The sequence below is a fragment of the Capsicum annuum genome, chromosome 4 (assembly GCF_002878395.1).
Source record: "Capsicum annuum cultivar UCD-10X-F1 chromosome 4, UCD10Xv1.1, whole genome shotgun sequence".
Lineage (NCBI taxonomy): Eukaryota > Viridiplantae > Streptophyta > Magnoliopsida > Solanales > Solanaceae > Capsicum > Capsicum annuum.
The window spans coordinates 908,901-924,396 of record NC_061114.1 but is presented as its reverse complement, the minus strand read 5'-3'; the positions used below and the strand labels follow the sequence as shown (position 1 = coordinate 924,396).

The following is a 15,496-nucleotide window of genomic DNA, read 5'->3' as shown; positions in this document are numbered from 1 at the left end:
GTTTGGTTTATCGATCGGTTCGATTTGTGTACACCTGCTGGATAGTTAAAGTTTGAAATATGTACAGATACATCATTCCATTTTGCTATATAATGGTAAGTACCCTTTTAATGATGATAGTTTAAGTTTAGATCAACACTAGAGCCCAAATTGGTAAGACCAGCAAATGCAGCCCAAATTTCCACAAACTTAGTAACAACAAAGACAAACATGACTAGCCCATAGGCTCATTTGTAAACCAAAATTCCACCAACTAATTCACAAAAGAACCTTATCATCTCATCAACACATCTTATCCACACCAACAAAATCTTTCACACCACATTTTCCTCACTCACCATGGCAACAATTCAATTTACAACCTCTCCATCTTCAACTCTCATTCCAACAAGAAAGCAAGCTACTCTTGCTGCTATTCAGCTAAACAATCCCTGGGCAGTCAGGAGAATCAAAAATCGTCGAGTATCTAGCATTGTCCGGGCTTATAAAGTATTAGTAGATCATGAAGGTAAAACAACAGAGTTGGAGGTTGAACCTGATGAGACAATATTGTCGAAGGCACTTGACGTTGGCATGTCTGTACCGTACGACTGTAAGCTAGGAGTGTGCATGACTTGTCCAGCAAAGCTTCTAAGTGGGAAAGTTGATCAAAGTGAAGGTATGCTAAGTGATGATGTTGTGGAGAGAGGTTATGCATTACTATGTGCAGCATATCCAAGATCAGATTGTCACATTAGAGTTATACCTGAAGAAGAGCTTTTGTCTCTGCAACTCGCAACTGCCGATGATTGAACATGAAGACGACGAGCCTATTGTTGTTATTCCATTTTTGACTGATGTAAAACTGATACAAGATGTTGTACCTCTTGAGAAATTCAATGAAAAAAGCATGTAATGTTTGTTGCTATTTAAAAAAAAAATCTTAAAAGCCATTTCAACTATATGATTATCTGTCAGTGTTTTCTTTCGGACACCATTCTGCAGCGAAGTATGAACACACAACAGCTCACGTTTAATTCCTATCTTCAGGAGAATGAAATCAAACAAAAATATACTATTCATATCAGCATAAGGCATTTGCACAAATAAATGGATCAATAGAACTGTTGTTGATCCTACATAGATTAAAGGTGTGCTAAGGTCTCAGACAATCTATTTAGAAATTGCCAAATTTTGATCGTTTTATCATACTAATTACAAGTAAAGCGAACATGTAAACCAGATTTCTACAGTAAACGCAATGTTTGATCACGAAAAGAACACAAATTGCAGGAAGTAAAAGATTTATTCCCAAGTTTGTAACTACTAATGAAACTTCTCCAGTGATCAACTGCAGCCTTGCAAAAAGGGTAATGCAATTCTAACCTTGTTCCACTTACTACACTGCTCCGTTTGTGAGCTTGAAAGGCGTTGAAAAATCTTGTCAGTTTTGATTTCGTCTGCATTTGTCAAAATACTAGTACCGGACTCTTGAATCTTTGCATGATTCCACTCCTTGTCAGTTTGCCGATTAAGCAACTTTATAAAGCAAAAGACCCAATTCACTTTCCTAAATCAAGTTTCAATGAAACCCATCACGATTACGCGCAACAATACTTGCCTTGTTGAATAGTAATGTAGGATCACCGCCTAAGATGTTGGGCGGTGGAAGCCATGTTTCTTGATTTTCCTCTGCTTAATCTTCACCTTCACATTGATTCCATTGTTAATGACGGACTGAAGAACAATCTCAAGTTTCCCCTCCAATTTCTCCCCCGTCCTTGGCGTATAAACTACATTATGAATATCATCAGCCAAGGCTCTTTGAGCCAGAACTTTCCCTACAGCAGAACAAGTAGCTCTATTCTTCGTCGATCCCAAGTCAAATTTCATGTCCTTGGAGATAGAATGTGCCACAGCAACAACCTTGCTAGTTGCTCTATGGATGATGCTAGCACTTACCGAACCTTTTGAAACAAAAATATCCAAACAAAAGGGCTCATGATAAGGGGCAGTAAGCTGATTAAAAGTCGGAACCCTTGACCTCTTTAGCTGAAAATCCTGAAGTTCAGCCGTATCAGCTAACACCGATCTGTCCACTGAAAATTCAGATTGATAGCTTGATTTCTCCTTCTTGCGTTGTTTCTTCTCATCCACACCCTTTAGAATTTTCTCGACCTCAGAAGCGGAAACATTACTTGCTTTTTCCTTCTCTTTAGGGCAGTCATTTCCATTATCCTGGTTCTTATTCCTTCTATGGAAGTCGAACTTATATTCTTCATATTCCTTTGAATCTTTATCAAGCTTGTAAAACAAGTTCCCGCGTATCCTCATATCCTCAATATCGTCAAAATCAGGATCATCGTCATCATAACAGTTCGCCCCATCATCAATCTCGTCCACTTGACTAAATGAAGGACTTCCCTTCGATGCAACATTTGTTTTACCTCTCCACGCCTCAGCTAAGCCAGAGGACACGCTCCACGTCTCATTATCCACTAGTTCAATCCTGCAATCCTTCAACGAATCCTTGTTATCCGTATACAATGGCGAAAGATGAAAAACTCCAAGACACCGTGGTTTACTATCCTCGACGAAAAATTCATTTTCTTGACAAGCTCTTGTGGTTCTTGAGGAATATGAACATACTCTTAAAGGACATTGTGAATTGAGTAAGCAAGACAAGTTGATGAGTTTTCTTCTCAAGAACACGAACGACATTGAAGACCGGAGAATCTTAGTAGTTCAGTTGATTAGCTACCTGAACTTTTACCTTATTGGCGAGCGTTCTATCACCGCCTTGTATTCCCCTCCCCTATTCTTATTAGATTGTCGTAGGAACTCATAAATTTCAAATCTTGATTGAAGACCGGAGAATCTTAGTAATTCAGTTGATTGACGATCTGAACTTTCACCTTATCGGCGAGTGTTCTATCATTTTTATTAGGTAGTCGTAGTAACTCATAAATTTCAAATCTTGGATTCGCCTATGTAGTCTAAACAGCATAAGAAAATCAATGTCCAGGCTTCAAATTTCATTGAGACAATTTATCAAACAGTTGGTAGGCAATGATTACTGTGGTCTGGATTGAGTTTCATTTATATATATATATTTGAACATAAATTATTTGTGGGGTTTAGCAAATATTGATTTGTACAGATTTATAAAGAGAATTTGAGCTAAAAAAGTATAGAGTAAATAATTTGGGCTAAAAAAAAAGAAAGATATAGCTTATATAAGCAGTCATATTTTGAGTGAAAGTATATTTTATGCAATTATAAATTGACCCTCAAACTTTTGCTACAAACTCAATTTGGTTCTAATTATTGTTATTATTTTTTTTCTTAATAAAATTTGTGTTAATGTAAAAACTATTTTTGAGAATTGTGATCTAAAATAAACATCTTTGTGGCCATAAAATAATGTCATTATGTTAAAATTAGAGAAGAAAAGTCTTGGAGCAATGACAAAGTTACCTTCGTGTTACCTATATATTACGAGTTTTGAATATGTGAGAACAATCACCAATGCTTGTATTAGAATAAACTATCGATATCACATCCTTGATGCTCCCTTTCCCCTACCCCACTCCCCACTTGTTTAAACAACAAATAAATAAAATATAAAATTAAATGAATTGACCACGTGGCAAACAGGGGCAGAGCTACCCTTGGACTAAGGAGTTCATCCGAGCCTCCTTCGACGAAAAATTATGTTATATATCCATGATTAAAGTTATTATTATATATATATATAGTAAAGATTGAACCCCTCCGATTAGTTCATATATTCGCTTAAGAACTCCTTAAGTGAAAATCCTGACTCCGCCACTAATGGCTGATGCTGCGTGATGCTCTCTCTTTCTTGCACCTGCTATTGAACCAAAAATGTTCTATTTATACTACTACTTTAAAATTGTTTAAGGGGGATTTAGGACCCCCACAAATTGTTCAAAAGTTTCAAAATATTTCAATAATAATATTTTTTTTACTATATTCAATATTGCCAAAAAGAAAAAAAAAATCATAAAATTAACAATTAATAATTTTCGAGGGCTTGAGATTTTTGGGGCCTAAAGCAAACATTTTACTAGCCTCATCCTTGAGCCAACCCTGATTGTCGTCGCTTGTGCTGGATGGAAGAGAAGAGAGCATCCACTTTGTGGCTGATTCAGCAAAATTCTTGGTTACCTCCTTACTGGAGATTTGGGTATCTGACTCACAACCACCACCTTGTGCTCTAACCACAGTGCTATCACTTAACTGAACTGCAGAAGCTGGAGAACCAAACCTGTCATCCGGGTTTTCGACTGTGTTCATACATACGCCATCATGCAGATGTCCATCGCGCCTGATGGATGATTCCTGATCTGCTTTTTCGACCAAAGCAGGCGACAGAGGATGACTTTGTTGCAACTCACAAGCTGCAGAAAATGCCATCCAAGTCACAAATACTGACAGAAAAGATAAAAGGGCAGCCTGATGCACTAAAGCTCCAGCTATGCGCAAGGTCCAGGGAAGGGCCCCACCACAAGGGTGTATTGTACGCAGCCTCACCTTGCATTTCTGCAAGAGGCTGTTTCCAAGGCTTGAACCCGTAACCTCCTGGTCACACGGCAACAACTTTATCAGTTACTCCAAGGCTCCCCTTCAAATACTAACCGAAAAGATATTTACTGAAAAAGAGAATTGTTGAAGAAACAAAGAGGAAGCAGGATAGATAATTATCCTATTACCCTCTTGCACGCCTTTCTTCGGTATCTTCTTTTGCAACATGTCTGTCCCAGGAAATACTAACAAATTGATGGATTTCAATTCTTGCTTGTTTGATTCCTCAAGTTCATCGAATCCAAATACCTTGGCCCAGGTATGCAGATGCTCAGATATAGCAGGAATGATTAACTTCTCAACTTTTAAAGTGGAGAGGACCTGGATGGAGGATGTAAAAACGATTGGTGGTCTAATAATAAACGACATATACAAGACATAATTGATGCGCATGATGAACATGCTGTTGGAATTTTCTGAACGAATTTTGCACAGACGCACAGGATAATTAAAACAGGCAAGACATTCACATAACCTTCAGGGTATTCATAAAAAGATCAGCCTGATGAGATTGGACAACATTAAATCTCATACTGGGAATTGAAAATAAGACGACAAATGACCTAAGCTATATCATGTTGCTTGTTTCACAACGATATTACTGTTAATCAGGTTGATAAAATAATGTGCTTTCAGCTAAAAACTTGAAAGATCTTCTAATACATTTCAAATACTGCAAGTGAATACAATTGAGACAGTTTTTGTCCTATGGCATTTTACACTTCTTAAAGCCATCTTCTTTGACATATTTCTTGCATAGACAATGTTCCACAATAAAGGCAGACTTTGATAAATTTTGTGCAACAAAGATGAGTTAATTGTCAATATGTTAGTTTGGAAGAGTGAAACAGCTAGCGCTGAAAAGCAAATTGGATAGTTCCCTCTCCAATAAATTCTTTATTATGAATTACCAAAATAATTAACAATAGGAGTAGCATTAATATAGAGAAACATGGGATACATCCGACAGTAGGTCCGATATGCTACCCTTCGAAAAAAATTTATGCATAAAAATAGCAGAAAGAATTAGAAGCATAAAGAAAATATAATTAGCACAGTAATTGACATACCGTCTCAATAGCATAAAACAGTCTACGACACATCCCTTGTTGCCTATATATATTCCTGGTCCCAATGAATGGCATTTCTGCAAGCTGTGTTCCACGGATCCTATCAGACAACCAGTGAAAACATATTTACTGATAGGAAAGGCATGAATAAACACAGCAAAAGCACAGATGATGCATAAGAAAAAGGGAAAGCAAGAAGTGTTTTAACAATTAAGTAAAACTGAGAATCTGATGACTAGCCTAGTTCTGCTACATTTCTACTTGAAATACTAAGGTCGGGGATAAAAAGATAGAACTGCAAGGTACTGATAAAAAGTATGCAATCGTCATTCTAGATAGCATTCATAAGGCTATGACACCCAAACAAAAAAAAATCCTTCAGCCAGTGATCTGGAGCCACTAGCTACACCTAAAAAGATGAGACAGATTCAGTCCAACTCGGACAAAGATTACTAGTTGGATATAAGTTTACACTTTAATCAGTGCACGTGCTTTAAAAAAAAGGAATTTTATCAAAGATCATAATGATTTGTGCAAGGAATTTGATTGCATCTGCCAGAAATCTAAGATTATTTAGCTTTTAAAAAACACACCACAATATCTTGTGCCCAACCTCTTCAGATCCAAAAAACAAACTCGCATTGTCAAATATTAACAAATTTGAGCAATCCATCATACCTTATAGATGCAGCAGATATTATGTCATCGCCCTTTTCCAGAATTGCAGTGTAGAAGCCACGGAAATTCAGCCGACTAAAATTTGAGCTGCATAGGAAAGAGAACAATTTCAGATAGCTACTCAGTAATGAAAAAAAAGGGGCAGCCCGGTGCACTAAAGCTCCTGCTATGCGCAGGGTCCGGGGAAGGGCCCGACATATGTAGTTATATATGTTACTTTCATAAACCCAATGTAGAAACTGCACTCACAACAAAATAAAATATGAAAGATCAGTGCAAACCAAAATGGCCAAATCAAATCAATCAGCCAGCTCCTTCTCAGATTAAACAAATAATGAGTGTCCATAAATTTGTTATCAGGAAATTTAAGAACACTTGACAGAATTACAAAAACTGCATACCCAATGTTGTAGAGAACGTTGTGAATAATATTTATCCTGCTTCTCCTGTCGACAATGGGCACGAAACATTCATCCATGACAGCCAGTGAAACAGCTAGCTTAGAATTGCACTCCACCCGTTGAGGAAAGAGGTGACGAGAAGTATCTGACTCCAAATCTGTTCGTTGAATCAGGGACCATGAGAATCCTCCTTCAAGTTCATGTTTGACACCAAGAATATTCTGTAAATGGTCATATAGCTGTAACAAGAGAAGAAAAATAAGAGAAGACATTAAAATACAAATCCCATTGGAGATCCCAACTCTGATATGAGACGGACAGTGAAAAGCAAAAAAGAAAGAGAGAGAGAGAGAGAGAGAGAGAGAGAGAGAGAGAGAGAGAACAGTCTTTCACCGTTATAGCAGGAAAAAAGATCAATGATAAAGTTGCCAAGATATCATCTTAAACTGTAAATCCCTCTATCAAAATTTGATTATACTATTTCGATTCAAAAGTCAGTTGACTCGGTTTTGGAAAAAGATCAAACAGATATATTTGTCTTTCTAAAAATGAAACCAGATGTTTAGAAACTACATGATAAACACTACATGTTGTAACTATTAGAATGATGATGAATATATTTAGAATCCTAAGACAGACATCATTTATTTTTATATGACAACTATTCATTTTAAGATAGGATGTAATAGAGCATTAGAAATTTGGGGAACAAAAACTATCAAGGAAAATTCACACTTCTCAGATCACTCTAGAGGAAACAACAACAACTACGGCTCAGAACCAAACAAGTTCGGTTCGGCCATATGAATCCACATTTCTTCATTTAAGGTCAACCATATCATCATCATAACAAATAAAATAAAACTGAAAAATATGTTGATAATACTAAACTAATAATAATAATAACACAAGTTCCATACAAGTGTAAATTTTTTAGCAACTAGTAGTTATCATCTATATGGACCTTTTTTCTTTCACTGTGTCCTTTCCTTAGCTAAGTCTGTATTGATACCAAACATTTGGAGGTCTTTTGAGACCACTTCCTTCCATGTGATTTTCCCTGTCCCCTTTTGACACTTTTGCTTACCATAGTTTCACACTTATGAATCAGCACCGATGCAAATCGAGTTTCATCAAAGCTATACAAACGAGACCGAACTAAGGAGTTGGTGAACTTGTCATCAATTCACAACTTTGGAGGCTTGGCGGGTGCTAGGAATAAAGGTATGAAGCTTGAGAATCAAGTTTGGATGATAGCTTGGAGCTTGAGAGGTCCATCGGAGCAAGGAAGAGGAAGTAAGCATACTGCCAAGCTGCGACGGCTGAGATGACGGACCGTCGGTTTGACTGTGGATCATCTTCATCTTGCAACTAGTGGCTATTTTTATAAGAGCTTTAAGGTGTCATTTTTGGTCCATTTATGCAATAAGGCAGTCTATATATAGATGTCTTAGTCATTTCTTTAGTTTTAGACTTTGATGAATATTGATATTGAGAGTTTCAAAAATGAATATTGATATTGAGATTGTAAAACTCTTGAGTGAGTGTATTAAGAGCTTGGTACAAGATTTTGTTGGTGAATTGCTTAGAGGCAGTGGTTCCGAGGTGAATAGATTTCCCTCGTGGTTATCATAGGCGATTAGGTGCCTTGTATGATTACTTTGATTGAGATTTTTGGGTTTAAAACACCCTTTAATTGATTTCGCTTCCTATTTAGTGTCTATCTATCTTTATTTTTCTTTTCTTTTCGTTTCCTCATTTTGTTGTTCTTCGTGTTCCCGTTTATCTCGTTTATCTGAGGTAGTGGTATGGACTACGTACGCTTTACCCTCACCAGATCCCACTTTGTGGGAATACACTAGGTATGCTGTTGTTGACTTCTTGTTGTTGTGGTCATTGACCGGTTCACATGAAGTGCATCTATAGGTTAACGGATAGTATATTTCACATATGAACGGATAACACTTCCACAACACAACAATATCCTTATACTTATCATAATCATCAGACAAACAAATAAGACCGTTACAACAACCAACAATTCTTAAGTACTCATTACAACTTGTCTTCGGACATTCCATGGCTGCAAAAATCTCAACAGTATCCGTGTTTTTTTGTTAATTAATTTTTTCTAATTTTTAAAAAAGTTAAGGCTCAAATATGTCAATAGAGTTCAAGAAAAGGGAAATTTTGGTGACACCAAAGAATTCCGACAAGTGCCATAGCTGCAAATTTCTCACTTAAAAAAGCTCATTAATGGAGGTTAAAGAAGATGATTCTTGGTTTAATCATTCTTTTTTTTCTTTGTTAATTCAATCAACCAAGGGAAAATTAGCATAGACATGTATTAAGAAAAGGAAAAAAATGGTAGAGAATTAATGGGTTGAAAGAGTGAAGAAGAAAGAGAAGAAAGATGAAAAAATTACAAAAATACCCCTGTCACGCGCCCAAAAGCGGGTGTGATACACCCTCTTTGCTGAATCAGCAAAAGATGCCAAAATGACACACTTTATGGCTACTTGAGGTGCCAAAAGTGAACAACGTCCACTTGAGGTGCCAAAGTGAAAGATGGTGCCAAGTTTAGGGGGTTGTCGATGGGTTTGTCCTAAAAAAAAATAATGCATAGGAGCTTATGCAGACTCCTCTGGGATAAAAAGTGGAAACATACTTAAAAAACAGCGCTGACTGCACACTAATTCGTAAAGTTTGCACTATTTGATACCTCTGCTTCATGATCTTAACACGATAAAAGAACTCACAAACAGAATAAGACAATACCTCCTGGCATTTCTGCCCACAGAATGTAGCAGATGGATTATTGGAAATAGCAGGTAAAGCATTCATCTCCAAACTGCATGATCTGTGATCTGCAAAGGGAAATCTAAGAATCCAGCTCAAATATAGACAATAAATGTGACAAAAACTAGCAGAAAAGTACACTTTACATTTTTTGTCACAGAGGCTGCAAGAAAGAAATTCATTGACAGTTCTCTCACTATCCTCAGCATGGTTTCTACTATCCTCAGCATGGTTTCTACTAGCAGCCCCACAAAATTTGCAAGTGCAATTTGGACAATGCCAAAGGCCTGGAGGAAGTATCTGCACCAAGAGGAAGCATGTAAATGCCAAGCTGCTTACTGAAAATTCTGTTATAGGTTCAAATTGGGAAGCATGATCATAAAGAGTAAGCAGAAAAGCTCATCAATCATCAGATTCATGCACATGATATAAGTAAATTACTAAAAGCACATGTGTTTAATAGAGATGGAACACAAAGGGATGCATCTGAAATTTTAAAATCAAACTACGCAATATTAGTAATTGTCTTTTTTTTATGAATGGATGCACCAAATATTTTTAAAATCAAAATGCGTAATATTTAGCACTAATAAGTTCTTTTTGGGGAATTTAGTAGCTTAGTTAGTTAGTTACCTGAACTTCCACCTTGTTGGTGAGAGTTTGATTCCCCGCATTGTAATCCCCTCCCCTATTCCCCTTTCCCTACCCCCAATATTTTTAAAAAAAATTAGTTCATATTTAATTTAATATGAAGTGAACGGACGGAGGGGAAAAAAAGAGAAGTAGAGAAGAGAGTTCAGTCAAAAAAGAATCCACTTTTAGATTAAGCTTTCACCAGCCTCTGGCACGACAACGATTGCAGTGAGACACGAAGAACAGAGACCAGAATCAGACTAGAACTTTTTTTAATTTCTTTGTGGAGCATTTCCGCTTTCAATTTTTGCAGAGTTGTAGAATTACTTTTAAGTTTTATTTGAAAACTGAATGAAAAATAAAAGAAATTTAAAGAAACATTGGTCGGGAATCCAATTGGCTATTGATATTTTTATTCATTTAAGAGATTTTTATATTGTAGGTCACTAATTAAGAATTATTTTAATAAATAACAATTCAAAAATAATAGATTTATTAACTATTATAGCACGAAATTACTTAATTAATAGATATAGAAAGTAATCAATTATCCTTATATTAAGGGATCAATTTTGATCCTTATCAATTTATTCCTCTTTCTCTCTTATGATTCTAATATTACTGAGCAATAAATAGGAATAAGCTTGGTCTTGATCAAAAAAAAATGGAACGAGCTTGGTGGAAAAGTTAGCGTGTGAGGTTGGTTATGTGTGTTTTTTAAAAAAATAAAAGTAAAGACTGCAACGGTAGGGAATCGAACCTGCACCGAGGCTATGCCTTCGCTTTGCGCGAACACCCTCCACCACTGAGCTACCTCATCAAGTTGTTTTAAGGGTGTTTAGAACTTATTATATAACCATATCAAATAGCATTTTAACTATATGCACAGTATAATTTTCCGGCAAAGGGTGACCACCCTTGGCACACTGTAGCTCCACCAGACGGAACTTCCCTAAGAAACTAATATACTAACAACTATTTTTGGTAAGTAATGAAAATCCTAAAAATAATGTTCATTCACATGGTTGTCTTCCATATTATGGCTGACACAATGAACAATTTTAAACAGTTCATTTGAAGGAGGGAAAGAGATACAGTTAATCTATAAAACAGTTCAACAATCAATTTAACTGATGAGTTTTGGTCAGAACATGGTCAGCTGACAGAGCTTACACTGAAGATAATGGATCAAGAATTGGCTAGTGTTAGCTTTATCATTGATTGTCTTTGTAACTTGGCTCCTTTCTTTTACTTTTGTCTTCTTTCTTTTTATTTTTCTTGGTTCACAAGGTAAAGATAACATGGTTCCTTTCTATCGTTTCCCTTAAGGAGTGCATGCGGGATGGATGCAGCGGGTTCAAATTCAATGGTTAACTATAAATGGACAGTACAACAACAACAATATACCCAGTTTAATCGCACAAACGACAATGAAGACAGTAAATTGCTAAGATGGATACTGCAACCATAAAAGTGCAAACCTACTCCAGAGAAATCTAGAAAAAGCAATGGAATGGATTCAACTGAAGACTTGCATCAAAACTAAAAAGTTCTTTTTTTTTCATCACGCACCTCGACTAATTCAATGGGATACTTGCCACCTCCCACCAGCATCAGGTACCAAAAAACTTCTCCACTAAGGCTAGCACAGATGAGAAGAAAAGTGTTCTTTGTCTTTGTTGGGATTTGAACCTGAGACCTCATAGCTGTCAACCCACTTCATTGATCGCTAGGCCACACCCTTGGGTGCTCACAACTAAAAAGTTCTTACCCGTCTTTTGTTCTTTTTACCCTAGGACAGAGATTATAAATGGAATTACAAACCAAGAAAAACTTGCACCAGTGTCTTTTTCCTACTTTGTATAAATTTAACCCCCTGTCCACCTGTGCGGTCTTTTTTCTCTCCTACTTTGCCTCATTGATCAAATTCAAAAGTTCTTCCTACACAATGTTCCAAAGTTAGGCATGGGGATGAGTCAATTCACATGCTCAAAATGTCATTTTGGTAATACCAGTACCAAATTTACAATAATTAACGTCACATAAAGGAAAGATGAAGTGTGCGGAGAACTATGACATTGACAGTATGCAGAGACGAGTCCAGGATATTTAGTTTATGAGTTCTGCACCACAATAATTTTTGCTTACTGGGTTCTACATAAATTATTTAAACACATTAAATGAAACTTTTAATACAAATAAGGATTTTGAGCCAGAACTACTGGTTGAACCAGAAACTTATCAGTGGCTCCAACCTTGATAATACATAGCAATAGTGACGGATAAGAAATAGCAGTGAAGTTAAGAGAGCATATTCTAATTGACACATACTTGTATTCCTAGACAGCTCTGATGAAAAGTTGATGGGCAACCATCACAACATATTAGGTCCCCACCGTCACCGCAAATGCCACAAGCATCATCTTCACCATCATCACCATCAATGTCTATGTTGTAGAAATCCTGGCGATCAGATTCCTTTTGCTGATTCCATGCGTCAACCAAGCACTCTATTAAGGAAGCTCCAGACTCTAAAAATATGTTCTGAAATGGTTGATGCCGTTTACTTCCTGCATGAAGCTCAAATCTTGAAACTGGAAGGATTTTACTACAGCAACCACAGTGGACACCATCTTGTGTGATCCAACCTTCTAATTTTACTGTTGTCCTTTTACGGTTTACATATTGAATTTTCTGTCTCAACTTCAATGTTCCGGTGTCAATCAACCAGGACAATAAGGTTCTTTTTCCAGTATATGGAACGTATCTATCACTATCTGAATTTTCCCCCTTGTCAGAATGACGGGCCAGCAATGTACATCGCCCAATTAATTTAAATTTTTTTCCATGTATTGAATTTGAAGCAACTCCAGCAGATACTTTCCAAGCCATATCCTGTGTAAGTCTCCTTACGTTCAATGAGTTATCACTTGAATTATCCCCACTTTCCTGGTCTGATGCATGTAATTTTCCTTGCAGCAACTTATCTTTCTTCTTCATATAGCTATCGAACTTCTTCTCATGCTGATCACTGCCTGTGCCCAACACAGACTCCCTCACAGAAGTCTGTTTAGGATCTTTTCTCTTGCCATCATCTTTTATTTTCTTTTTCATTTCTTTCTCAATCTTTTTCCGTGTTTGCCTGGTAAGTTTATTAATTAAATCATCTGATATTGGGGGAAATGAACAAGAGCTGCCATCAGGTTTACTTTTACCTGAAACTACCTCCGATCGTTTTTGAAATGCTTCATAGGCTTTAATTATTGACCAATAGGCTGTTCCACTAGGATTAATGTACACTGCATCCAGATATTCTCGATTCTTTCTTGGTCTATAATCAATGATCCATCCAGCTTCAATGAGCATTCCCCTTATTCGCTCTCGCAACTGCTGCTTCTCAGTGCTCCCACCTCGATTCACTTTCCCATCTTTTCTTTTAGCAGGAGTAACATCTTCAGACACCAGGAATCTGCTTTCTTCCTTCAGCACCCGTGTTGCTGGGCTTGCAGGCTGCAAACTAGGAGGTGCCAACTTAAGTGATGTATCGGTCTCATCTTTTTCAAAGGCCGCTAAATGGGTGCTTTTACCCAACAAAGGTTTTTCTGGTTTCAGCTCATTTCCCTCTGTTTGAATAGACAAAGGTTGCTTTTCAGGTAGTTTAGGACCCGAGTAAAAGGACGGACAGGCTAGTAAATTCCTCTTGACAACATCCGCCGACCAAGAACCTTTTCTACTTTCAGTTTCAATAGGATCATATTCCTTGGGCATTGAGTCTAACTTCTTCTTCTTATTGACCATAATCTTCAATACCCCATTTTTCCCTTGCACTCTGATCGATTCACGAGAATCTTCTCTAGGCAATGAAATGGGCACATGCATTTCATCCTCTAACAAACCACACCTTCTCTTTAATCCATTTCCATCGCCCTTTGTCCTACTACCCGAAAAACTACTTGAACTATCCATATACGCAACCCTCCTCTTCTCACCCATTAAACTCCTCGACCCACTCCCAAACTCCCTCGAGCCACCTCTTCTTTCAACCATGTTATATCTTTCCTCACCATACCCATTCAATTGCATTTTCAGATCACATTCTTCATACTTATTCAAATCAGTCAAATTTACATTCCTACCAAATTCACCATCTCTAACGCTACTTTTTCCATATAAAACAGAACCATTACTAAAATCACGGCCATTTTTTCTCTGAATTGACTCTGATATCTCATCACTCAACTCGTACTCGTTCATTACAAACTTAGGTCTGCTAGAACTTATCCCTCCTCCTATGCTCCCCAATCTATCATCTTTCTTTCTAATAATTAAACAACCAGATGAACTTTTTTTCTTCAGTACACCACCTCCTGATCTCACACTATCCTCCATCTTCATACGATCAATAAAAACCGCAATCTCAAAAATCTCATACAAACTCACATTCAAAAATTACCAAAAAAATCTTCACACCATCCTCCATCTTCATACACTGATACATAACGAATTCTCAAAATCACACTCAAATATTACCAAAAATTCATTACACTATCTTCATCTTCATTCAATTAATCCAAAGCCACAATCTCATAACCTCACATTCAAAAATTACCAAAATTTAAAAATTCCAAATTCTACCTTATTTTCACACCATCCTCCATCTTCATACACTAATACAAAACGAATTCTCAAATTCTAACGCAAAATCACACTCAAAAATTACCAAATATTCATCACACTATCCTCCATCTTCATACGATTAATATCAAAACCTCACATTCAAAAATTACCAAAAATTCATCAAAAATTCCAGATTTTACCTTCAATTATGCAACATTTAGCAGATCTGAAACATTAAACAACAAAAAAAACCAAAATTTAGATACAAATCGGCAGAAAATCCTCATTTTGGAGATAAAAATTCAAAACATAAAAATCTGTGATTATCACCTGGACGGAATCTGGACGGAAATCGTCGGCGATTTGGAAATTTCACCGGAAAATTGACCGGAATTTATTACTCCGGCGAATAAATCGATTGGGCAAAGAGAAGAAAAAAATTGGATTGGTTCCCTTTGTATATGCTCTACTTTCAGTATACACTCTGTTTGGATGTTTATTATTTATCAATTGGTCGTTAGAAACTTTTCGTTAAATTAGTGGGTTTTTTGTTGCTGTATAACATGAATTTAGTCGTTAAATCAGTAGTTACGAGGGTTTTTTGTTATATTCGTCGTTATTGAGTCTTTTGTTGTTATATAACATGAATTTATTCATTAGAAAAATTTCGTTAAATTGATCCTTATGGGGTTTTTTGTTGTTATGTAATGT

At 36.6% G+C, this 15,496-nt stretch overlaps 3 protein-coding genes across 3 annotated transcripts; 1 reads left to right on the top strand and 2 right to left on the bottom strand.

The window, feature by feature from the left end:
- The first annotated feature begins 155 nt into the window (after positions 1–155).
- On the top strand, positions 156–941 carry LOC107868483 (ferredoxin C 1, chloroplastic). The gene has a single exon (XM_016715182.2). The coding sequence runs from the start codon at positions 340–342 to the stop codon at positions 790–792; it is 453 nt and encodes a 150-aa protein (XP_016570668.2). The 5' UTR covers positions 156–339; the 3' UTR covers positions 793–941.
- A 101-nt stretch (positions 942–1,042) lies between these two features.
- LOC107868482 lies at positions 1,043–3,719 on the bottom strand. The gene has a single exon (XM_016715181.2). The coding sequence runs from the start codon at positions 2,698–2,700 to the stop codon at positions 1,630–1,632; it is 1,071 nt and encodes a 356-aa protein (XP_016570667.2). The 5' UTR covers positions 2,701–3,719; the 3' UTR covers positions 1,043–1,629.
- Positions 3,720–3,856: 137 nt separating this feature from the next.
- LOC107868484 lies at positions 3,857–15,449 on the bottom strand. Its single transcript, XM_016715183.2, has 9 exons — positions 15,116–15,449; positions 12,500–15,011; positions 9,682–9,835; positions 9,515–9,603; positions 6,737–6,975; positions 6,336–6,422; positions 5,658–5,757; positions 4,716–4,908; positions 3,857–4,403 (listed from the first exon to the last, which is right to left on the bottom strand). The coding sequence occupies exons 2-9, from the start codon at positions 14,561–14,563 to the stop codon at positions 4,012–4,014; spliced, it is 3,318 nt and encodes a 1,105-aa protein (XP_016570669.2). The 5' UTR covers positions 14,564–15,011; positions 15,116–15,449; the 3' UTR covers positions 3,857–4,011.
- Positions 15,450–15,496: the final 47 nt, after the last annotated feature.

What these genes read in the sequence shown, in the direction of transcription:
- LOC107868484 (XM_016715183.2), bottom strand. Translation starts at nt 14,563, where the DNA reads ATGAAGATGGAGGATAGTGTGAGATCAGGAGGTGGTGTACTGAAGAAA. An exon ending in GTGGGCAGAAATGCCAGGAG is followed by an intron (nt 6,976 to 9,514) that starts GTATTGTCTTAT and finishes CTCTTGTTACAG; the next exon opens with CTATATGACCATTTACAGAA. An exon ending in TGTTTTATGCTATTGAGACG is followed by an intron (nt 4,909 to 5,657) that starts GTATGTCAATTA and finishes TCCTCCATCCAG; the next exon opens with GTCCTCTCCACTTTAAAAGT.
- LOC107868482 (XM_016715181.2), bottom strand. Translation starts at nt 2,700, where the DNA reads ATGTCGTTCGTGTTCTTGAGAAGAAAACTCATCAACTTGTCTTGCTTA.
- LOC107868483 (XM_016715182.2), top strand. Translation starts at nt 340, where the DNA reads ATGGCAACAATTCAATTTACAACCTCTCCATCTTCAACTCTCATTCCA.